Here is a 26,235-nt window from a genome sequence, read left to right as displayed (position 1 = left end):
GACTTGGACTCGAGTCAGACTCGAGTCATGAATTTGATGACTTGCGACTCGACTTGGACTTGCATAACAATGACTTTGTCCCACCTCTGCCAAAAGTCCGGAGAACGTTTCCACGCTGATCGGTCTGAGAGGGCGAAGACTTGACAATCGCTGTCGTGCAGGTAATATGTGTACCTCTTCGCACGGTTCAAAGAGACGCGTGAGTACTTTCCCACGTGACAACCAGTGAACTTCAGTCTGGAGACTAAATCGTGTGTGTTCACTCCCTGTCTCTTCATGCATGGCTTTAAAGATGCGAGTGTTCTAAGGTCGTCATTTAATATTAAGTTATAATTCGTTACAATGCATTACGTTGCACAGCACATCAGGACTTTCACAGAACCACACTTTACTCCCTTGCCGCACAAGGACATAATTAAAAGAGTGATACATTCCTAATGTGCCACACAAGGATCAAACAAATCACTCGGGACACTGCTTTGGCAGCAAGATCAGTTTATGTGAATGCTGCCGCAAGAGGTCACACGTTTGGCGCAATGACTATGCGCGCTGATTGAATATTATGTATATAACTAGTGTTTGATCTGCGTGGTCATCTTTCTTTGTGCACATTTCAGCTTTTGCATAATTTTTTGTTGGTGTCCATATTTTTCATATGTATTGATGGATTTGTTTTCAAAGGCCCATTAGTATGTTGTTTTTCATGACCGAGTTCAGTTTTACAAAGCATCCCAAGCGGCTTTTGCTCGCCTCTGTATCGTATTTCATAATTTAAATCCCAGTCCGCCTTCAATAACTTCCCTAGGTACACGAGAGTTGTGCCCCTCCCTCCAACATACTTTCAGTTGTATGCAAACTTATTGTGCGTAACTTTTGTTTTGCTTTAATTTATCTTGAGACTCACTTTGTCACCTTTATTCGATTGCCGTGTATCATGATGACCATTTTCATTAGCAAATCTGAGATTGAGCAATGATTTAATCTCATGTGCAAATGCTGGATGGATAGTTGTATCGCAGGGCTGTGGGAGAGAGTAATAACTTTGGATAGCCTTATTCACGCAGTACAAATTATCTTGCAATTTATTCATTAGGTTCTTCAATTATTTCCTGTAAAACAATTCAGGGGCCCGAGTACAGAAAATGTTCGTAAAAAAATCCGGCAGGTTGTGAATGGTAAGCTCAGAAATGTCCATGAGGCAAAATGTAAATACATTATTCAAAGTGAATATGCGAGTCAAAGTGAGATCAGGAATATAGGGGCATGGCAGAGGTTGCTAGGGATGTCGTCATTACTCCCTCTGCACCAACCAATTTGCCTTCAGGAAGACAACCCCGGTGAGTGCAGAAGCTGTTGCCTCTTCTTTCATATTGGATGAATGTTGAGTTGAGTCGCAACTATATCCATCACGCAAACTCCGGTCATCCTCACAGCGGCTTTTGGCTAACCATTGAACAAAAACGGTCGGCACATCGCACGCTTTCAGATGGGCTTCTGCGGCCGTTTGGGATGCTCTTCCAATATTAGGAAGCCACCAGTGCTAGGCACTTTTAAATTATCATCTAGATTGAATACGCAAGTGTTTAGAACTATTCGTGTGTTTTTGTCCTTGCTCCGCACCTCTGACTTTTTTCGCACGCACGGTGTGAAAGAAGTTCAACGTACATACTTGCAACAATCCCGCCATCACGTTATTGCTCTGTAAACTTCAGCCGGTCTGTGAACGTGGTAAGTCTATGTATTTATTATATTTATTTATGCAATTACTATAAATTACATTAATATTAATTTTCTGAATAATTGTACTTTTATTATATTTACAAGCAATTTTTTTCATACATTTACAGCTGCTGCAAAAGTAGTGCTAAGCACCTTTAAATTCCGTCCTAACTATACCAGGTTATTTTTTTCATTAACTCCCCTATGGAACCTGAGTTACAACAAGGCTTATATCATTTCTCAAATTTCGCAAGTTGTTCTGTATTCGAGCCCTGTGTGTTTCGCGTTTGCAGAGCTGTTGCGGTGGCTAGGAATGTGTGGAGTAGTTTTAACAGAAACCCGTGATGATTTGTTATTATAAAAAACCCTCAATGTTTGTAGATTCAAAGAAAGGGTATGTGTGTATTTAATCTATTCACTATTAGTAATGGAAGTGCTGCCTTTAGGACTTGGGGGTGAAACGCTCGCGTCGTTCAAGGAAAGGCATGTTTATTTAAAAAGGGAGTGGAGGGAGATGTTTAAGCCTAACAGGAAGTTTTCAGAGAACTGGGAGGACGAGAGCGTTGGGAGGTGGCATTTGTAAAGGCCGAACCAGGATGTTTTCTAACGTTACCTTGAGTCAGCCAAGAGCAATTAAGTAACCCTACCCACATATGGCTTTAAGATTAATTATAGTTTTGGATTTCATCACTGAGTGCTGCGTGACTATGTTTTCAGGAGGATCCTGCATTGGGGGTTTTTATTTTATTTTAAGATGTTTTCAGCCAATTCATGAGTATTTATACAAGTGGCAGGAAATTGGAGTACGCGGAGAACAACCACGCGCATGAGGGGCAACACTCCCCGTATCGATAGAGATGGAGATTAGTCCACTTTCTGTCCAGCCTTCTGGCGAGCCAGGGTAGGGGGCACCTTGACGCCCATGGTAACGGAGTTTCGCAACATTTGTGTAATACACCAACCCCTCGCCTCCACAGTTCTGGATTACAGGTGTGCACAGCCACCACCGCCTTGCTATCGGCATCACCTTCTCTCAAGAACCTCGTCGTGTTCTTGAGAGGGCGTTTCATATCTCAAGCAGACCACCTGATGACGATTTCTTGAGTTGCGATCGAAACATCATGATCTATTATTTGTTCTACCTACGTGACTTTACCCAAAGAACCAAAGAGTAAGGAACGACAAGGTCAAAGGGCTCGCATAATGCACATGCAGAATGTACGTTGACCCAGTAATCCCTCACCCCCCACTTTGCGGAAGAGCGCAGAAGCGTGGTCACCACATTTACACCACTAAATAAGGAACAGAACAGTTAGACTTCTCCACAAATCTGGCTGTCGCCTTATGAAGCTAGTTGTAATTACTGGCGAAACGTCGTACTCAGATTGTAAATGTTGTGGCTTGGCTCTCCAACACACCGGTGTTGCTGTACTAGTATACTACACTATACACTACTATACTGAGAGGGGGAGGGGATGGGTGGGAGGGGGTGGGGGCGAGAGGGGGGGGTCTTGGACAGGGTTTCCTGAAGTGCAGGTGGGGGAGAATTGCGGTGTGGAGGGGGGATGGGTAGAGGGAACGGGCCCAGGCACATTGCGAGGTGGTGATGTCCTGGATTCTCAGTCTCGCGTCGGGGAGCGAGGAGCGTGCATTTGGCTGAGATACATTCACGCATCGTTTCTGAAAAATAGCTCTTTAGCTCAGTGGAATTTTACCTGGCAATACAAAAGTAGTCTAGTTTCCATTTATTTTACTTTCCATTTATTTTATTGATTTGCTTACCTTTCCTATACTTTGCACTCATATAGTTTAAAAAAAAATTTGTTGGAACTTTCTTACCAGCCCCTACTGGGCGTCTGTGACAAAAAGCGTCGTAGCGTATTCTTGATTTATCCGGGATAAAACAAGATTCGGATTCTTTCGCGACGTACGTGGCTAACCGTGCTCATCGGAGGAACGGACTGTGAACTCACCGAGGCTGCATGCAGGTATGAGTCCACAGGCTCGCTCGCTCACCTCACCTGTTCATACTCCTCGCCTCGTGATGGACACACACACAGGCTGGCAAGGTGCGATCGAGCACAAATTCAAAACAAGGGGAGGAAATGAAGAACACACACAAACTCCGCACAACCCGAGGGAGATGGGTGAAATCTACGGCGAAACTTCCGTAACCATTTTAAATGATGTGCGCTTCCTCCCCCCAACAACACACGGGTTATGCTGAAGCAGCAATACATTTTGGCGGATTTAATTCATGCGGCACTTTTATCCATTGGCTGTGTCGGGTGGATGAGGGCTTACGACACATTTTATACGACATCACCAACAACCTGTTCTTCACCTGAGGACGGCTGCTTGCGTTGTGGCCGAAACGTCGTGAGAATTATTTCATGATGTTTTATTTTTTTATTTTATTTCCCTTCTACGTGACTTTACCGAAAGAACCAATATGAATCCCTGCAGTCACGAAAGCTTTACATCGAAAAAAAAACGAATTGTGGTTTGTTATTGCTGGCGTTTGGCATTGAGCCGTATACGAGCAGGTCCCTGATGTTTGTGCTTCCTGCTGAAGTGCTGGGTCTTTGCCGTGACCTGCCAGCGAGCCTTCGACACTTCACGTGGCCTCAAAGTGCACCTAGCTTGGCACAAGCGCCGTGGTGACATCACCGCCACTTAGTGGCAAATGGTGCTTGTTGTTGTTGTTAGGACAACTGCACCCTGTCCTGTATCCTATCGGTTAACTGGTTGCATCATTTTTTTTACGGTTGACCGAGGAGGCACATTGGCAGGCACTGTCTACTACCTGTTCGTGGTATTTGTGAGCACTGAATATCCTCTTCGTTTCATTGGCTTTGTCATTTGAATCCCCCATTAATACTGTGCAAGGAATGAAGGCAGACAACATGTGACAATGATATTGCCCATTTCGTGTGGTCAGGGTGCGATGCTGTGCAGAGGAAGTAGAAGTGTGAGTCTAAGATGGACGGTTTCATGTTCAGAAATACGCTGTGAATTAACGAAGTGAATTGTATTGCTGGATGGAAATTGTGAAGGAAATTGAATGACGACATTACGTTGCTCCTAGCCTAGAGCTGGAACTGCGTGCACAAGTATGTGTGCCTTATTGTGATCATTAAAACTAGTCATGTTGGTCTTACAAGAGTTAATGCATGATAATTAAATGTCCTCTACACGCGTTGTGCAATGTATCCTAATGTTGAACAAAATACATGCAAATTAGTACATTGGGATTACACGTACCAATTGTATCCTTTACTACAAAAACTTGGCAGGACCCGCGTTCAATCAAAGGTTCGAGATCTAGTGATGCTTCCTGGTTCAACAAGTGAAATAATAATAATGATCCATGGATGCTCTCATGTAGGAGCAGTCCATCGTGATGAAGTTCCGGCACTTCGCGGCACTCCTGCTCGTGGGCTCGCTGCTGTTCGCCGCTGCCATCACCGACATCCCCTGGACCCTGTTTGGCATGGCCCCCCCAGGCTCCAGCAGACAGAGTGATGGGAATCTTGAGCAGCCCCTTAACCGGACCAACTTTGAGCCACAGCTGAGCTCTCCCTGCGGGCCCCCGGCTGTGCTTCTCACGCCTGTGACCGGAGCTCCAGCGCTGCTCGTGTCCGCTTCCTGGGATGAGCGCGAGGGCCCTGCCCAGGCGCGTCTTCTCACCATCGTCAAGCGGGAGGGTCTGCCCGCGCTCTGCTGCCTCTTCTGCTGCGGCGGCGCAAATGGCGAGCCGTTCGTGCATTCGCCAGCGCGTGTGGAGGTGCACAGGCTCCACTTCAACTTCCCCTGGGCCACGGCTGACGTCCTGTGCACCCCACCCAATGTCAACGCCTGTTCAACTCCCCAAGGGGTCACCCTGGTGCCCGCCGAGAGCCCCGTGCCCATTTTCATCAGTACGCTAGGGCCCAATTCCTCCTCCTCCTCCGAGCCAGCAACGCCCCGGCCCTCCTTCACCCCATTCTACCGCGGTGCACGGGGACCGTTGGGCCAGGCGAGGAATTTCACTCACGAGTTTGGCGTCTGCATCTCGACGCTGTTCGGTGGATACGACAACGTCCTGCAGTTTGCTCAGGCCGTGGAGCTCTACCGACTCCTGGGTGCCAGCATTGTCACCGTCTACAACAGCGGCTGTGGGCCCATGCTTGCCCGCTTGCTGGCGCACTACCAGGCCGCCGGCATTGTTGAGGTGGTGCCGTGGCTCATCGGGATCCACCTGCAGCCCTCCAGTGGCTGGCAGCCGAATGTGGATCCGGGCGACGTGCATTACCACGGCCAAACGGCTGCACTCAATGACTGCCTATACCGACGCATGGACGACACCAGGTACCGGCTTTGAGAATTGTATCGCATACGTGTAAACCCCTTATGAGTGCCCTACCTTATTACAGACCTATTCAGACATTATTGGTCACTCCGTGCCCTTGTAAATCTCAACGTTCATCCTACAAAGTGTCCCATCACAAGGGAGAAACACAAACACATAGACAATCATCACTATTACACCGACCACTAGTGCACTCATCATTACACTACACTAATAAATGCCCGTCAATCCCTTATGAGTGCCCTACCTTATTACAGACCAATTCAGACATTATTGGTCACCCGTGCCCTTGTAAATCGCAACGTTCATCCTACAAAGTCCAATCACAAGAGATACATTCTAAAAATAGACAACGGCTGTACGCCGTATGGACCTGAAAACTCAATTTCCCTGTACAAGAAAACGGGTAAACCTTATGGATTGACAGGTATGGTATCTGACGTGACACGCTCTGATGTGACCCTATCTGATGTGACACTCTCTGATGTGACACTCTCTGCTCTGTCTATGCTCTGAGCGAGCGATGTCACGTCACTGCGCTGTGCGACAAAGTGAATGACTGGTTAACGTGGGCAACTGGGTTTACTGTACGGATCGATGAGATGGCTACGTATGGGCTGAGCTGCAATGTGGAGGGTTTGAGTGGTGGCGCAGCTGTTGGCGTACTGTGCCATGATCCCTACTGCCCCAGTTAGAATCCATCGGTGAGGAGTGAAATCTGAATATATCCTTAATGACTCATGTCATTCACCAGTTGGCAAAGATTAACATAGGTAAACCTAATAATAGGGGTTTTCCCCTTTTTTCTGGCAACAAAACTGAAACCTTTTTATGAGGATTCATACCTGCATTAATCACAATACTTGCAGTCAAAATCCTTGTAAAAAGGCTTCAGTTTTGTTGCCAGAAAAAAGGGGAAAAACCCTATTATGATATTTTGGTACTGGCAAAGTGGGTCTAATGATATAGGTAAACCTATTGTTATTTTTTCAAAGATAAACACGTCGAAATTATGGTCAAACAACTCCCATAAGCAAGTGGCATGGGGGGGCTTTCATCCGGCAGTGGATTGAAGGCCTCCAAATTGCGAATTTTGTCATCTTTTGTACACCAATTTAGCTATAGCGAGGGATAGCTTTGGCATTTCGCGGGTTTAATGTACACGGACAAGTACTGTGTTGTGGGGCGGGCGAGACTGTTGGTGGCACATCGACCTTTGCCGTGCAAGCATCTCGCGGACAAAGACAAAGGTCCGCCATATAGCCTTAACCGACTGTTGGGGAAAGTGCTGTTAGCGTGCAGCACTTATGAAGGTCGGCACTGTGGCACACGCGGGGGTGGGTGGCTCGCACCACGACCTTTGTCTCCCCAGTGGCGATATTTACACATCGCACCAGGGACTCATTTGAGGCTGAGTCGACCTAGGGGAGGCCCAGGTTCAGATAATCGTCACTGGTGTTGGCCGTGAGCGGGAATCGAACTCGGGTCGCCGGGTTCGTAGCGCAGCGCGTTGACCACGCTCTCCACTCGTGGCCAAACAAACACACACCCGATTTGGATCATCGGTAAGAACAGTATTATTCTGTATTTATCCTAGAATTTATTGTCTATGAATATCTCTAGTTATTTGCAATACAGTACCGTACCTATTTAAATCGCCGTGTCTATTTTGGGTTGCTGTATACCTAACGCCATTGTTTTGATAAAGTTTAAGCATTTAATTTCGTGATTTTGGCTTTTGCGGCACTTTGCAAGAATGTAACCCCCGCGATTATCGAGGGTCCCGTCTCGGGGGCCGTCCATAAATGACGTCACGCGATTTTGGACGATTTTTTACCCCCCCCCCCCATCGTCACACGGCGTCACAAAAAGTCAGACCCCCCCCTCAAATATGACGTCACAAAGCTCTGCCCCCTCCCCAAAACCATATTTCCATTTTGAAAATAAAACATGCTTCAAATCGCCTTAAACTATTGTCATTGTAGTGCGTATTTAATGTGGCGCTGCACTCTAATGTTGTAGGAGTGTTGTTATAACAATTATTGTTGATATAACAATTCTATATTTATTAAAAAGTTGCGCATTTTTACGTGACGTCACATTTCTCAACACCCCCCCCCCGTCACACATCGTCACAAATGTCTGAGCCCCCCCCCTTGGTGCGTGACGTCATTTAGGGATCATCAGCAGTCAGCCATGTTGATCAAACACTTACTTTACCCCATAATTGCCAAGCAGCGAAGAGGCCTTCATCCACCAGTAATAGCCAATGGGCTGTAACTTAAATCGTCAATATTATACTTTCTAATATTTATTTTGGGGCGGGTAGGCCAAGTCATGATCTAATTCTGACTAACATGAGATTGCTACTGTTCATGCTTGACGTAGCTTCAAATGAAACGTTGCATCCATTTGTCAATTTAATGTGTGTACATTTGATCTCCGATCTCTGGTGAGCTGAAACTATAATCACGTAAAACTGGTTTAACACTTAGGCGTTCGCGACCAATATCATCCATAATACAGGTTTTATTTTTGCTAGATCCCATAAATACGCGATATTTACGCGATCTAACCGAAACAAACTATTTTATACTTTATATTGGCTCATTAAACTCCTGTACGTGACAATGTGACCGTCGGGTGGTGGAGGGTCTTAGCTATAATCACATGAAATTGGTTTAACACGTCGGCATTGATGATGAACTTTGTCGGCTCATGACGTGGCCTAACCCATATAATCTGTCGATAATAAAGTGGCTCTCAACGATCAAAACGGACTGGGCTGTAGATTGCACCCCCTTCTCTCCTTCAAACACCACATCATGGCTTTTCGCTCTTTTATTTATGACTTTTGATTGCCTGGGCCCCCGGCAGGTACTTGGCGATGACCGACATCGACGAGGTAATCGTCCCACTGCAGCACGAGGACTGGGCAGGGCTCATGAAGACGCTGACGTCTCGCTACCGTGTGAGCGTCTTCCACTTCAGAAACTACGTGTTCCCTCACTCCGCGCGCAACGCCACCTTGCACGCGACTTATTCCGCTCGCTGGCGCGGCGTCCCGGGCCACGACATCCTGACGCACGTGCTGCACGAGCCGGTCACGCCCGACAGCACCAAGATGATGTTGGAGGCGAGGCGCGTGGTGCGCGTGTCCGTGCACAGCGTGCTGCGCTCGCTGCGTGGGCAGCAGATCGTGCCAACGAATGCTGCGAGAATGTTCCACTTCCGTAACGCGATGCGGCCGGAGATGAGCAAGGAGCAGCTGAGCTATGATACTAGACTCTGGCGCTATAACGCTAGCCTCGTGTCCAACGTAGACGCAGCCCTGAGTGCTGCTGGTCTCTTGCGTCTCCCTTGACATCAAGGTGCATCAGATTACACGTGGATCAGACTTGCACAAATACGACTATACATTCCTCTTCCCGTTTGTATGTATAGGCAACTGAACTTTCCAGTTTGTGGAGCCGCCATGTGTACACTTAACATTCCAGCGTGGGACTGACCATTTGTTTCCTCTCACTTCAATCGACACATCCGTAGTTCCTGATGCCGCAGCCTTTTCCAACACGTTGTGCGCTCGGACTGACGCTTTACTTGTGGGATGGGCCAACATTTATTTTGTGTTCTGTAGGATCGGCAACTCGAGTGAAAGTTTTAACTGAGATTGGGACCAACTTTGGTGGTATTTATAACTTGTGCACCGCTCTTACATCAACCAAACGCTCGGAAGAGCATCTCGCGAGGCCGTTCAATACAGAGCCAGGCCTCGCACCTAACACATTTCGGCATTATGGGGCGCGGGAGGCATAGGGGTGGGTCCCAGAAGAAAAGCGTGAAAGAAACATTTTTTAAAATCATCTTAAATAATGACCCCTACGTATTTTTTATCCGAAACCCCCAACACAAACGGATAAGGTCACCATGAATTAGTATGAATTAGTCAATTACAAAGCAGCCTCCCCCAACCGTGTGTAGAATGGTCGGGATCATGAGGCCATCACGTGCTCTTAGCAAGTGGTTCTAAACCTTTACTTCAGCCTTGCACCCTTTTGGTGTTCAATCGTAGACATTGTTTTAGAATATTAATAAATTCGCAGGGTTTGATGAAACAAAGTAGTCGTTGTACTTATGTGCCTGTGCTTAATTTGTCTTTTCGATGATTTACCTTCTAAAAAGAAATCTGGCCGCGTCTCGCATCCCCAGGCTAAGAACCACTGGTGTCACCGGACGTCACCCTCGCCAGTGCGCGTGGTCCTTATTTTGGTGGTGTGTGTTGTGTTTTACGGAAACGTTTTTATTGATGTTAACATTACGGTATGACGAGCAATAAAATGTACTACAAGTTTAGTGCCTCCACATCTTGAGAACTGCAAGTTTAAAAAAAACAGAACACATTCGCAAAGCCGCGCGTTATAAGGTACAAAAAGAAATGATGTCAAGAGTTGCTCAAAAAATGCCAGAAGGCACCGCATAGATTTGCATCTCTGCAAATTGCCCCGAAAAGAACATCTCCTCGCGAATTCGAGTAGAAGCTGGCGTTGTTACCTGCCCGCTTGGGACATCGTTGAGCAAATGCCACGGGTAAGGAAGCTGAACAAAAGGAACCATTTTGTGTCAGTCGGAAAAAAATGGTGATTGTGTAAGTGGGCTATTACAACAATAATAATAAGTCTACGTTATTTTTTTAGACAGTTTGAAAAAAAGTAGTTGACTAAATATTTAAAAAAAGTATCTAATACAACAACAAAAACGAACATAATGAACGTGCGAGTTAAGCGCAAGAAAATAACAAAAAAAACTACGACGTGTCGATCGCAACACAAGCAATCGTCATCAGGAGACAGCTGCAGTACAGAGACAGACGCAGCAGCAGCTACAGCCGCAGTGCAGAGACACGGACACAGCAGCAGCTACAGCTGCAGTGCAGAGACACAGACACAGCAGCAGCTACAGCCGCAGTGCAGAGACACGGACACAGCAGCAGCTACAGCCGCAGTACAGAGACACAGACACAGCAGCAGCTACAGCTGCAGTACAGAGACACGGACACAGCAGCAGCTACAGCCGCAGTGCAGAGACACAGACACAGCAGCAGCTACAGCTGCAGTACAGAGACACGGACACAGCAGCAGCTACAGCTGCAGTACAGAGACACGGACACAGCAGCAGCTACAGCCGCAGTGCAGAGACACGGACACAGCAGCAGCTACAGCTGCAGTGCAGAGACACAGACACAGCAGCAGCTACAGCTGCAGTACAGAGACACGGACACAGCAGCAGCTACAGCTGCAGTACAGAGACACGGACACAGCAGCAGCTACAGCTGCAGTACAGAGACACTGACACAGCAGCAGCTACAGCTGCAGTACAGAAACATGGACTCAGCAGCAGCTACAGCCGCAGTGCAGAGACACAGACACAGCAGCAGCTACAGCTGCAATACAGAGACACAGACACAGCAGCAGCTACAGCTGCAATACAGAGACACTGACACAGCAGCAGCTACAGCTGCAGTACAGAGACACTGACACAGCAGCAGCTACAGCCGCAGTACAGAGACACAGACACAGCAGCAGCTACAGCTGCAGTGCAGAGACACTGACACAGCAGCAGCTACAGCCGCAGTGCAGAGACACAGCAGCAGCTACAGCTGCAGTGCAGAGACACGGACACAGCAGCAGCTACAGCTGCAGTGCAGAGATACTGACACAGCAGCAGCTACAGCTGCAGTGCAGAGACACGGACACAGCAGCAGCTACAGCCGCAGTACAGAGACACAGACACAGCAGCAGCTACAGCCGCAGTGCAGAGACACGGACACAGCAGCAGCTACAGCCGCAGTGCAGAGACACAGACACAGCAGCAGCTACAGCCGCAGTACAGAGACACGGACACAGCAGCAGCTACAGCCGCAGTGCAGAGACACAGACACAGCAGCAGCTACAGCTGCAGTGCAGAGACACAGACACAGCAGCAGCGCCCTCGTCTGAGAGCGACTTCTGTGGCTCCAGCAACAGCAGCTGCTGCCCCTTCGCTGATTTTATGAGCCGCGGTCAGAGACGTCACTACTCACAGCTGCCCGCGCTCATTGCGCTATGTATCAGAATTTCTATCCTGGAGAAATCCGATGAGCTCTAAAGCTCCTTCTTTTACAGATGTAAAGTAGGGGCAGGTCAGAAAGTTACATCAACAAACAATAGAATCGTTTTCGAAAGGTAAGCACGCCACTAGCAATACTTACAATAGATAAAGTATATACATGCACATTGTATAAGTACATACTCTTTGGTTCTTTCGGTAAAGTCACGTAGGTATTTTATTTTATACCTACGTGGCTTTACCGAAAGAACCAAGGAGTATGGATTCCTGCAGTCACGAAAACTTCAGATCAAGAGTAGATAAGTGCATCAATTCCTAAGCTTGGGCAAGACACAAAAAACGACAGCAAAAACAGTCCCAGACCACACCAAGACAACACACAGTCCCGCAATAAAACTGCACATTAATGTGTAGCTATCGATACATTGGTGAGGATGAACGTTACAAATCACGATTTGCAAACGCAGTTGTATCGAGCAACAATCTCCTACGTCATAGGCATGATGTTAAGGGCGATAACGAAGTTGTTCCATAATGATGGTGCTCCAACGGCAAAAGCGTTGTCACATATTCATCGACGAGACTGCCACGTGTGTGTGTGTCTGTGGCCGTGTGTTTTAAATGGCTTTCCTCTCTCTGGGGTGTTTGTTTACTGATTCATCCCTTCTCCTATTGAGCCCGGTTTGCCGAGTTCGAGTCCACTCACTCGATACAGTGGTGTTTGTCTGCCTTGGCTATGATTCTCCCCCCCCTCCCCCCCATTAGTTCGACTCAGCCTAAGTATGAATATCTGTCGCGGTGTGCAAACCTCCTTGAGACGGCTTCCGGAATCAGTCCTTTTTATTTTCAACTTCCACAGTTACACTTTACACACACTCCCCGTTGCTGGCAGACAACGGAGAGAGGGCAGACTTCTCGCCAAGTCCACACCGCGCACGTGGCACCCAGAGCCCCGTACGCGCGTGACTCCTGCTCTTGTCGTCCCCAAGTCTGCTCCCGACTGTCCTCTCTCCCTCTCTCTTAATCCCTTCGTCACGTGGTACCCCCCAGCCAATCATCTATAGACAGCGTTCACCGTTCCCGATGGTTCCCAGTCAATCCCGGGACCACGCCTCTGATCCGGCTCCCCATTAGCTGAGGCCCCGATTGGGCAGGCCAATCACCCCTGCTGACACGCCGCGATCACGCCGAGGCCATGCTCCCTGGCTCATCCCTTATTGGCTACAAAGCAGGACCGGCAAGCCAATCCCCACGTGAACCCTCTATGGCTGTTATTACACAATGATAGCTACTGGGGAGACAAAGGCGGTCGGGCAAGGCTTTGGTCATACCCTTTAAATACATTACGTTGGTCGCGTAGAATTGAGAACCATGATATCTAAAATACCTTTTTCAGTCCTGAATGATCCTTAGGTCCAACGATTCATTAAGTTTTCCAGCGCAACCCAGACCTTATGGCGTAAGAGTAATTGTTAATAAGAATATGCAAAATAAGTCATATTAAAACCCTTTTTTCCTGAGCTGCATTGTCATATAAGAGTACATCCTATCATCAAATTAACGTCTAATACCATGAAGTTTGAATATCCTATACTGGTGATTGTGAATTTAAAACGTTTCCAACTTTAACTGTCCAAATGCCTAATCTCCTTTGTGTGAGGGGCAGCTGAATCAGCAGTGATGCCCACTTTGGCCTTTGTTTTCTCAAAGGAGGAGTTTCACAGCCTGGGTCACTCGTTATCAGCCCAAGCCTGTTGTTCAACTCCTCATTCCAATGCTAATTAGTTTGCCCTTTGCTTTTCACGTTTATGTCCAAAAGACGATGACACTAAAAAATTAACCCGTAAAAAAACAAAGTTTTTCACTATAAATCCTTTATATGCGTGGCATCGGGGCGGCTAGAGTCCTCTCGTCCTCTGGCTTGAGATGGCTGCCACCTATGGGTCAGATGATTGTCTGCCACCATTAAGCAATTGGTAATTAAATATTTAAAAAAAATTCCCTAAACAGTGTAAAATTTGGGAATTTTTTTTTCACAAAAATTAATTGTCACGCACAACGAGTCTGTGTGCAAAATGTCAGCTCGATTAGATCACGGGAAGTGGGTTAAAAAACGACCGAAAAATTTGCACGGTCCTAAGCAAGCAAGCAAGCACGCAAGCACGCAAGCAAGCAAGCAAGTGCACTTAATATAAAGGATTTAAAAATAGGCATTATCATTCTTAATATACATTTTTTAAAAATAATATACACACCAATATCAAGCTCTTAACATTCATGGCAGTGTTGCTTGTGGTTGCATTTCTTGTGGTTGTAGGCCCAGAATCAGACCAGCGAGGAATTGCATAATACGACATTGATAAAATGAACACCACTTTAAGGTGGTGATTGGAAGCGAACATCTGTCCAGCAAAAATAATTTTGCCATGGAAGGCGAATATCAGGGCTGTATCAAATTCATTTTTCGACTGGGACGTCCCTCAATATTTTTGTACAGAGAACCCTGGAAATCTACGTTGAGATGGTGAACATAAAATGCAATCGGCTTGAGCTTAATGGACAGTCTAGCTATTCAGAGGTGTCTGCACTCAAATAGCATTATTTTAAGTGATCATCTGATCAATAGTGACACTATCTGATCCTACATCTTATCAGGTGCTCTAAGTTTTGATCCATTGCCAATGTGCTAAAGCTTTGTGGAGCACAAGTAAATATGACAAAAAATGTATGCATTCATCCAAGCTCTAAGAGACCTATGTCACGGAATTAAACATGGTAAAATACGTTTCACAAAACTTAAACTGTCACACTAATTATAAATGGGCAAATTAAGATGCAAGGTGACATTATTTTGCCAATTTTAAGCAAAGGCCTTAGGTATATATATTTTTAACAAAGGTGGGTTTAGAGAATCAGCGGCTTGCATATTGGTGGAGAAAATGGTTGAGCATACAGATTCGACGATAGTCAATGTCGCATATCAAATTAAAATGAACTGCCAGAAATTTTCAAATTTTTAGAGAAGGCTGCTAAGACATGCTCGGGATAAAATATGAAGTTTGCATTCTAAATGTAAATGAAATAACGGGACATTCCAGAAACGATTTGAGTGCTTTTTGTAAAGCTATACTTGACAATACTTGACAACCCCTTTTTGGCGTCTTCTGGTCTAACACCGTTTTCAGACGAGGCTCAAAAGAAAGCTGTCTCTGGTGTGGACCAATCAGTTTCAACGACAATGCATTTATTATCAGAGTATGTTTTTTGTTTGCATTCTGACCACAAGTATTGTGGTTAATGCAGACATGATTCCTTGTAAAAGGTTTGCCATAAAAAAGGGAAAAACCTATTCTCATAAAATCATATGGTTGAAGAGAATACACTTGTGGGTGTAATGAGCTGTAATCCCTTTCACTATCAAATTGGTTCATCAACGTTCACACATTGACCACATGCAGATATATGCTCTTTAGGAAAGGGAGTCACCAGTAATTGTGTAAAATACGTTGGTGGCATGTAGATAATTGGGTATCGTTAAATTTCTCCTGCAGGGAGTTACTTATGTCAGAATATTTACTTATACTGGAGGAATCAGAAGAGCTATACGGCTCTTTTCACACGGATGTCCAGTATGGGTGGGTAAGAATGTTACAACAAAGGGGCCGTCCATAAATGACGTGACGCGATTTTGGACGATTTTTGACTCCCCCCCCCCCCTTCGTCACACGACGTCACAAAAAGTCAAACCCCCCCTCAAATATGACGTCACAAACCTCTGCCCCCCTCCCAAATAAAACATGCTTCAAATCGCTTTCAACTATTGTCATTGTAGTGGGTATTTAATGTGGCGCTGCACTCTGATGTTGTAGGAGAAAACATTTATTACAAAGTCTATTTAATTAACCTAGATTTGAAGTTTTCGTGACTGTAGGGATCCATACTCTTTGGTTCTTTCGGTAAAGTCACATATTTAATTAAGTAGAACGTGTTGTCTATATTTATTTAAAGTTGCGAATTTTGATGTGACGTCACATTTCTCAACCCCCCCCCCCCTCGTCACACATCGTCACAAATGTCTGACACCCCCACCCCCCAGGTGCAAGACGTCATTTATGGACGGCCCCAAAAGTACAAATACATGATATGCTGGGGGGCATTAGAACAATAACAAAGAGGCATCCAAGCGGGGAGATGGAGCAAGGAAATCAGTTCATTTGCAGGCGCTCGGCAGATCGTTCCACCACAGGATCATGAGAGGTGACAGCGTTTTGGCGAGGCTTTCATCCAATTGTGGATTGACCGTTGATAACGACGATTGTATTATGCATTAAAAATAGCAACAATACACAAGTTGTAATGCTAAATATTTCACAAAGGAAGCATAGATGAGTCTCAAGACGGAATTTCAGGAGGGTTTTGCTTTCGTTTCGCCACTTCCATTCTTAAGGCACATGGGACGATGCCAGAGTAACCAAAGAAAACCCACGAATGCGGGAAGCTATAATTTGAAGCTATAACCAGCGTAGAGTTGCATATAAGAAAGAGACAGAAAGTGTGTAACAGTGTAAGGTGTGTATTGTGTAAAGTGTACTCGGTGTTTAATTTAAAGATTTGCCTCCAAGAAGTTACGTCTCCAAGTCAGTCACTACACAAACACTCAGCCGTGTTTAACTTGCGAGATTGCATACATTTGCGAGATTTTATTAGCTCATTGATCACATTAATACTTTTTATATGAAGTTTTTCATTCGTGTAGAGTGTGGTCCTTGATTGATGCATACCATTTCAGCACATTCTATTAACGTCACACAAGTGATTCTACACTTCTTATTGTTGTAATATAATCAAATCTTTTAATTACCACAAGATAGCAACATGTTCTCATTTACCAGAAGACAGCGGACTCTATGCTCATTAATTGAGGGGCAATGCGTGCAAACCAAACTCAAGTGCAAAGCAATCGAAACACAAAGCATCAATGAGAGGCTCGAAAGTTAATTGAACAGCGTGCCACTGCGACCAATCAGAGAGAACGCTTCGCGACTATAAATGGCCGAAAGAGCGCCCCCATTGCCGTGTCTCTCGCCTGTGTATTAAGATGGAGTCGCTGGTTTGCTGGGTTGTGGCGCTCTGCGCAGTTGGTATTGTGTCTGCGGATCCGGGCTTCGTAGGTGAGGTTTCTCGCACGGCACTCACTGCACGTTCTTTAACTTGTGAAGAGATAGTTGCAAATACGTCATTGAATAAAACTATACTGGCAACTTGTACGCTGGACAGTGAAACATTGATTTCAGAAACTGTCTAACGGATGCAGTGCAAGATTGAATTGCTTTGACTTATTGAACTGTTGCATTCTTTATTACTGCTTACTCAAAACCTCGCCTAAGAATCAATTCCCTTTCGCAGACTTTGCCTGGCAAGTTATAATAAACAGTGGTTGTTGCGTGTAATCCCAATTGGGTGAACTCAAATGTTGGCCATCGTGAATTCGACTGCAACATTCGCGTAGGCATTAAGTACTGTGCTGCTGCGGACGCACAAGCGCACAATCTCGTCTCCCATGCAGCCCATTGCTGATCACAGGTTGTGTTCACTTCCCGGTCGGTTCATCCACGTGCTCTCATCGTGGTGTGCAGTACGTTTACTACACACTACTTGGTGTTTTTATTTTACACATTTACAATATCCTTTTTAACAAAAAATTGAGCCGTATTTTTGCATCCAGAATTCTTGTTCTGTTTGGATTGGTGTAGACTGAAAGGGGAGGAGTGATCATTTTAAAATTCGAACCCTGTTTTTCACACAGATTTTTGTCGTGCAAATATCAGAGTTGTCTACCGAAAACACCGCCATGGGGCAGGGTTTTGGTTTAATTTGTTAAAATGTTTGCTCCAATAACAATTGTATTCTCTCATGCTTAATGATAGAGAACTTGTTTCTCGTTCGCTTGCCGTTCATCAACGCCTCCATGCATGCAACCCTTTCACGTCTGGATTTTCTATGAAGCCTGTAAGATATAACGTCCTAATAAGCGTGTATCTCTTGGTTACCACGACGAGTCTGCTGAAAGCTGATCAAGCAAGCTTCATGACTGAGGGCTTCGGAACTGAATGGAGAAAAACGCTGGTCCACGAGAGCGCAAGATTTGTACATGTGTGGGTTTTTTACTTGACATTTAATGCTCCTGTTGTGCTGTTGATCTTCTTCTTGAAGGACATAGAGCTGCCAACCGTGGCTTGAGGGCTATCGATGATGAGGAATTGCCCCCATCTACGATCCCTGCAGGTATAAGCAATGCTTTGCATGTGACACGGTACTGCTACCTAGGACTATCTCGATTTCTATGCTTTGTACCTCGTGTCTGGACTGGTGGTTGGTAACTAGCGTATTGCAGATTTGTAGGCTTGGTGCTGGGGGGGGGGCGGGTAACGAAATTGCGTGCTGTGCAGTTGGTTCAAGTAGGCATTAACATTTGTGGGCTTTTATATTTGTAACCTTGCAATCCAACAGTTCTAGAAAGTGTGCAGAACATGCGTTTGTGCCATGTAGAGAAGGCTTTCATTTTTATTCACTATTTTTAATTTCACTGTACAAGCTTTGCAGTGAAAAGCACCATCTCAAAGGGAAAAATGTGGTCAACATGCAATGCATTTCGTTAAATTAATTCTGACCTGCACCATTGTTTGTGGGGTTTCTCATTTTGCAAGTGTATTGGGCTCTTCCTTGCGCGTGTGCCATCATTTCACACTTTGTATATCCATGTGTGGCGCTAAATTACATGACCTAATGTCCGTGGGTCTCATTGAACGTCTTTACAGGTGTCACCTACGAGGTGGAGTGCTTCAAGGAGAGGATGTCTGCTAAGATCGCGAAAAGCGTTCTGCTGGGCTATGGCGCTTCTGATCTCGTCATGAACTCTGCAACTCCTGCATGCAGATTGACAGAATCTGGGCCGTACATCACGTTCAACATCTCGCTCGGAGAATGTGGCACCGTCTTTGAGGTCTCCAATATTAACTTTTTATATAAAGTGCTTTACCTTGAAAGCCTGCTTTTTTTTCCAACCGATTCTAATCGGCCTTGTATCTTCCCCCCACAGGAAACAAGCACAGACCTCGTCTTCTCTCAAACGATTTCTCTGCCCAGTACCACGTTCGGCATCATCACCTACGACTTCGTGTACATCATGGTCAATGCAATGTATGTGACCAAAACCCATGCTTGACACGTAGATTCTCAGTTACCTAAACGTCATTCTTGCAATGGCGTGACCAAGCCTGTCGTAACGACCCCTTCCGTTAATTTCCTGGTTATTGGCATGCCTTCAAATGAAAGATCTTATCCAAAAGCTACATTTTATCATCAGTTTCACAACTGACTGCCGAACTGAAAAACATGATTGCTACTTGTTTACGTGACCCATTTTTGAGGAGCATGGCTTCATGCACCGTAATTTGAACTAAACTCTGCTATTGTAATGATAGGATTTAATTTGTTCAGACCGAGACACTGATGCGCTTTTCTTTGCATTATCCCCTTCATTTTTATAATAGCTGCAAGATTCCGAGGACGGAGCTCTTGTCGTCTTTAGCACTCCAGCCCAACAGCACCAAGGTTGTGCTCAACCAGACCGTCTATGCCGAACTGGAACTGAAGATGGATTTCTACAAAAGCTCAACGTTCCTGGCGCCATACCTGCCCACCGACTACCCCCTAGTGGTGCAGCTGCGTCAAACCCTCTATCTCCAGTTGTCCCTCAAGACCGGCCTCGACCTTTCCCTGTTCACCGTCGACCTCTACGCAACTCCCACGAATAGCCCCCTTGATCCGCTGAAATATTATCTCGTGAAAGAAGGGTGCGTCGTTTTTCTATTCTCGCGCTTGACACTGGCTGAAGTGTCCTTGAGCCTCTATTTCTTGCCTAATCTGTGGCCTGCTTTTCTGTAGGTGTCTGCGTGACAGCACTGTGAACGTCACCATCACCGCCACTGCCCGCCGCTTCACCTTCCCAGCCTTCGCCTTCACTGCTCAAGATAAAAAATACGTGAGCTCAATGTCCCACCATGGTAAAAGCTATCATGAACTTCGAGCCTTGGCCTGGGGAAAATTTACAACTCTGCCTCATTTGTCTAATTTAGACCTTCTGTTCTGCAATGGGTTTTCCTCATTTTATCAACTTTGACTGGCCCAACGATCCCACTGGTAAAACATTGCTTGCTAATGATTCTGTTGGGTGTCTCCTGGGGCGTTCACATCCCCTTAAATTGCACGTGATGTTTTATTGTAAACCTCCCTTTCACTCCTGCAGGTGTACATCCACGCTGCATTGATAGCTTGCAAGGCTTCTTTGACTGCCTCTCGCTGCCATCAAGGATGTCTGGCCAGGAAAAGGAGGAGCAGCTTGGAAACCGTGGATACCCCGGTCTACATCTTCACCAGAGGACCCTTTGTCTACAGCGAGGATGCCGCCCTATCCCGCTGTGCGTTTTTTACGTTTTACCAGTTGAATACGGTTTCCTAATTTACTTTAGGGTCTATACTGTTAAATCCGTATTTTGGAACTCTTACCACAGGCTAAAATGGGTCTTACAGGGTTCTATATTTGGAAACCAATTTTCATGTTAAACGTATACAAATGTCTAGTTGCAGACATGTTTCTATACGTCGCCTTACCCAGTTGCCTTTTCCAATTTGCAGCGGAGGTCCTGGACTACCCTGGTGTTGTGGCCATTGCAGCGATTGCTTCCATCGTCCTTGTGGCCTTGGGCTTTGCTTCAAAGAAGATGCTGGCTAAGAAGTGATGCAGATGTTTAACGTGTGCACGTGATGGGAAATAAAGCATGGATTCAAACTGGTTTATGACATTAATGATGCTTATTTTATGAAACGTCTTCACCTGGTCGCCTTGCATGCTTTCCACTTGGGACACTGGCTGACATAAACATGGGATTTGAAAGATTACATTTTTCTACATCTTGGTGACCTTCATGGTGATGCTGCTTGTAGCTACAAATATTCCGGTTTGAGGCCCAGCATCGGACCAGTGCCATCTCGCATGTGACGTAGTGCAAATTAGCAAGACCTTGACAGAGCAGGCTATGCCTTATTTTTATAGTAGCAATTGCTGGTGACACCGTTCTCTATGAATGTGGTAGATTTACTTCAACCGTGCTGTACACAGGACCAAACCTTGCTACTTGGCTGTGGTGTTTCGTCTGAGGATATCTATGATGATACTGGTAGGAACAAAGTGAACCAGCCTACAATAGATGTCCATTTAGGTGTAGCAACACTTGGCAGGACCCTACAAAAACCTTTCGACTCGGTGAGGCTTTCCTGGTTTCAAGTGTAACATTCCCTTATAATTCCCTGAGTTAATTCAAACATTTAAATTAAAAATTAACTCCTTCCCTGAGTTTTTAATTGATACATTTAAATTAACTCACAGCGGCCTGAAGCCTAGAATTAGGCCTCAAACTCTCCCTTCGTATCGTATTGGGTGCGCAAGCATGTGCGAGGTGTTGTGGGCCATGTAGAGGCATAATAAAAGTAGGAACAACAGTTCCACACTGCCCACCAGTGATTGTTTGTCATGCATAGCCACGCCCTCAAATTGTATTTCATGGAGCGCTTTGGGATGGCTCGGCACCACGTGACACGCTGCTTTCGCTGCATGACACGGATCGCACGAATGCACTGTCCAACCAAGTTCCTACCTGCCCACTCCGAAGGAACGTGTTTAGGGCCCCATTGCTTCACATTTTCACAGGGACTGTCCCTTTGAAAATACCTAAAATCCTGGAACTCTATGCCAAGATCACTGCCGGATTATCGTGCAGGGCCTGTAGCCTATCTTGGGCCTGAAATAAAATAATACCACTTTTTTTACTTAAAGTAATATTTTCATTTGCTATACAGCCAGAATATGACAAACTAACCTTAAAACCGGTCGTTCATAACAGTTGAAAGCATCGTAACAGAGCAAGTGAGGAATTGCTGAACCGGAATTGATTGCTTGAAAGCATTTGGCGCGAGGCCGATGAAGGTATGGGGCCTGTAGCATATGTAGCTACTTTTGCGCCAAGGATATGCTGACACTGGTCGATACTATTCGTGTCTGAACTCAACCGCCATCCTCTGAAGTGACCATTTGATCTGTCGTGGCGTATGATCCACGCTGCAGCTAGTAAGGTGCTGTAAGTTTTACATTGTGCTTAAGCGTTGTGGACGACAAATAGAAATGACTAGAAAAAGCTGATCATCAAAGCTCTCCTCGGAGGCCAATATTGGCTTGAAACATGGTAAAATCGGAATTGCACAACACTTTAATTGCCACTTGGCAAAATGACATGCAAGGTGACCATATTTTTCCAATGCCAAGCAGACAACTTCGAGCGTTTTTCACAAACGTGGTTTGGAAAAATAAAGGCGTGCACCTTAATGACGAAAACGCACACATTTCTTGACAATAGTCCATGAGGTCCAATTAAAATGTATTGTCTGAAATGTCAGAACTTGATAATAAAAAAAGGCTGCCAACACGTGCTCAGGTTTCAAAATGACGAGTTAAATTTCAAATAAAGTGAAAGTAATTAAAATATGGTTAAGATTATTCCTGTCTGTGTAATGAGCTGTTCTGCCTTCCAATAACATCTACAGTATATAGTTTTTTGCAAAACGATGTTTGTCTTCGCTATTAAATTGGTCCATCAACGTTCACAGATTAACAACATGCAGATATCTGCTTGAAAGGACAGTCACCAGTGATTGTGTAAATTACGTTGGTGGTCTGTAAATAATCGTTTAGATTCACCTACAGGGAGTTACTTATTGTAATGCGGGCGTAAACGGCTTCGCGGATATGACGTCATGGGGGGGAGGAGTTAGGTCACGTGCGAGAGAGGGGTGAGGTCTTAAGGGAGAGATACCGGAAGAGACGGGAGAGTGTGGGAGATAGAGTTAGAGTGAGGCCACGCAGGCCGGAGGTCGAGGAGTGGCGAGATCGCCACACACACGGAGAGTAAGACTTGGCACCGTCGGCCAGTGGTGACCAAGCACGAAGGAACGACGGGCAGCGGTGGAGCTGCAGTGAGGGCAGCGGTGGAGCTGCAGTGAGGGCAGCCGGAGGACTGCACAGGGGATCTGCAGCGGAGCTGCAGAGGTGTGGAGGCTACGGGAGCGAGTGCAGCTATGGAGCTGCCAAGGGGAGAGCTCTGAGCGAGGGCCGTGTGGGAAAAGTGTAAGAACCCGAATAAAGGACAACGGAGACAGACCCAGGATCGAGTCCTTTATTACACTGGTGTCAGAAGTGAAACGGCATGTCAAAACAGCTCAGAAGAAAAATATTCCTGCGCCATCATCTGCTACATCATCCGACGACGATGACCTTCCTCGGGCGGTCGACCTGCCTGCGATGGAGGAGGAGATCCGTGCGGGAACAAGTGCGGGTCCGGGAGTCCAAGATTTCGCCGCGTCGGTGGACCCGTCTGCACCAGAGGACGCGGATTACATTATGATTGGGGGAATTGAATAACCGAGACATTCAAGCAATGCAACGCATCTGAGAGGGTATCTAGCAGGGAGATAGAGCGAGAAAATAAATTCATTTGCAGGTGCGAGGTGGATTATTGCACCACGGGGTCGTGAGAAGTGGCTGCATTTTGTCGAGGCTTTCATCCAGCCGCGGATTTAACGTTGATAATGATGATTGCATTATGAAGAATAATAATACACTTTTGCAATGCTATATATTTGTAGTGGGTTTGTATGGAGACGGAGTCTTCGTAGGAGGCAACACGTTCATTTTATAACGTAACAGTAACACAACACTAGGTCCCTAACACGAAGAGGTAATGGCCCCTTCCACCCACAACCTAGGGAGGTACAGCCTCCGGGCTAACGTACCCTAGCCACTGGGGCTAACTGCTCCTGTAGCCCTCTTGCTAGCGGGACCTAGGGGAGGCTGACTCGACCCAGCCCAGGTGCGAGTCATAACCCTGGCCCATCCATACCCGGCCCTTAGAAGGACGTCGGGTTGAGGGATCCTCAGGGTTCTAGCCTACTGACCACTGGCCTCACTGAACCCCGGCCCTGAAAAGGACGTCGGGACTTGGGGTCCAGGTTCCTATTTTCAGGCGGCTTCTTGACTTCGGCTTTAGGCGAACTCCCTCAGCTGCTCTGGGGTCTGGCTTTTATGGGGCTCCCAGGGTCACCCCGCCCCTGGCCACACCCCCCATCTGGAACCTTCTCAAGGGACCTGGATTGTTGCGCAATCCCCCCCAGCCCCCCACTCGGGGTCATGGGGTGTCCCTCTCCGGTTCCCAACTATCCCCCCTGGGATGCCTGACCCAAGAGTCCTGCTTGTCACCGGTTGGACTCGCTACTGCTCCCTGTCGGGGCCTGACTGGAAGTACCAGCTCAACCACAGTGGTGGCTAGGCCTCGGCAAGGCAAGGTAAATTACCTTTTTTACCGGGTAAAAGGTAAAAGTAAAGGGTAAAAGTTTCGACATGCCAAGGGGTGAGGTAAAGGGTAGGGTAAAGGTAGCTCAGAAAAATTACCTGGTAGGGTAAAGGTAGCGCGAATAATTACCCGGTAAATACATTACCTTGTTTACCGCTAAAAGCTCCGTGGCGCAGTCTGTGGCCTCCATTTTAAATTGTGATAATTGATGTTCGGACCAGATGGAGATGGTCCACGTTCTTGAGGTAGAGGTACTAGAGGACGATGATGCCAGCAACGGCATGCATTCCCGTGGCAGCACACGCACGATTGGATGGAGGGTGATCCCCATGTACAGTAAGGGAAGCGGCAGTGCGTGCACTGCCGCAAGTGGTTTTCCACCCACACGAATGCGTCGGGTGGAAAGCCCACTTCAAGAAGCACAACGTGCTCGCCCCAGCCAGCGAGTTCGGGACGTCGGCGTCGGCTGCCTGAAGGTTCCGTCTAACTTGGCTCGGAGCGGTGCAGGATATTGTTTCCTGTTGTTCGTCCGAGGACGATGGCAATGACGAACTTGATCAGGCTGTTGATGAGATCGTCATCAACCAAGACGACTGGGACGAGGAGGTTATGGAGGACGGTGTCGTCGACAGCCTCAATGCCCGATTCGAGAGTATTCTATATGAATAAAGTACTCTACCTCGCATTTATCGTTATGAACCTTTTAAATGTGTTGTACCACAGTAATTTCCCTGTAATCGGGTAATTTGTATGGGATAAGGGTAAAAGGTAGGGTAAAGGTAGGCTCGTTGCTTTTTACCTTTTACCTTACCTGCTAAAGGGTAAAGGGTAGGGTAGAACGATTGTATTGTGGTAAGGTAAAAGGTAGGGTAAAGCTAGTCTTGTTTTTTTTACCGTATTATTTTACCTTACCTTGCCGAGGGCTAGTGGTGGCGGCGTATTACGCCCAACAATTACCCACCACATATTAAACCAGGGAAGCCGCGATAAATCTTAGGGGCCGACCATAAATGACGTCATGCACCTGGGGGGGGGGGGGGGATTAGACATTTGTGACGATGTGTGCCGAGGGAGGGGGGGGTTTGAGAAATGTGACGTCACATCAAAATGCGCAACATTAAATAAATATAGTCAACACGTTCTATTTATTCATAAAATAAGTTTTTGGGTCAGATCGCGTTATTTATAAATGTGTCATAACCCACCACTACCCGACACGGCCAAACAGTAAAAAATGTGTCACGTTTTCAAAGGACAAATATTCACGGACGAAAGCCTACTTTTTAATACATGTTTTCTCCGACAACATCAGAGTGCAGCAGCACATTAAATACGCACTACAATGACAATAGTGTAAAGCGATTTGAAGTATGTTTTTTGTGGTGGGGCAGAGCTTTGTGACGTCATAGATGAGGGGGGGGGGTCTGACTATTTGTGACGCCATGTGACGATGGGGGGGGGGGGTAAAAAATTGTACAAAATCACGTGACGTAATTTATGGACGGCCCCTGAAGGCAGATGTTTTGCTTTGGGTTGTTTAGCCACTTCCATTCTTAAGGTACGTGGGAGAATGCCAGAGTAACCAAAGAAAACCCACGA

At 46.3% G+C, this 26,235-nt stretch overlaps 1 protein-coding gene across 1 annotated transcript; it reads left to right on the top strand.

Moving 5' to 3' along the window:
• Positions 1–5,122: 5,122 nt before the first annotated feature.
• LOC144951658 (uncharacterized) lies at positions 5,123–20,976 on the top strand. Its single transcript, XM_078881951.1, has 7 exons — positions 5,123–6,069; positions 8,948–9,405; positions 18,994–19,178; positions 19,275–19,375; positions 19,729–20,031; positions 20,123–20,241; positions 20,873–20,976. The coding sequence occupies exons 1-7, from the start codon at positions 5,123–5,125 to the stop codon at positions 20,974–20,976; spliced, it is 2,217 nt and encodes a 738-aa protein (XP_078738077.1).
• Positions 20,977–26,235: the final 5,259 nt, after the last annotated feature.

This window comes from Lampetra fluviatilis, chromosome 63, assembly GCF_964198595.1.
Source record: "Lampetra fluviatilis chromosome 63, kcLamFluv1.1, whole genome shotgun sequence".
Lineage (NCBI taxonomy): Eukaryota > Metazoa > Chordata > Hyperoartia > Petromyzontiformes > Petromyzontidae > Lampetra > Lampetra fluviatilis.
This window is presented reverse-complemented; position numbering and strand designations above follow the sequence as displayed.

Bases quoted from the DNA above. Each gene is read 5' to 3' on its own strand.
- LOC144951658 (XM_078881951.1), top strand. From the start codon at position 5,123: ATGAAGTTCCGGCACTTCGCGGCACTCCTGCTCGTGGGCTCGCTGCTG. The intron at 19,376-19,728 runs GTATGTGACCAA...TTTTTATAATAG, and splicing joins TACATCATGGTCAATGCAAT to CTGCAAGATTCCGAGGACGG. The intron at 20,242-20,872 runs GTAAAAGCTATC...TCCAATTTGCAG, and splicing joins GAGCTCAATGTCCCACCATG to CGGAGGTCCTGGACTACCCT.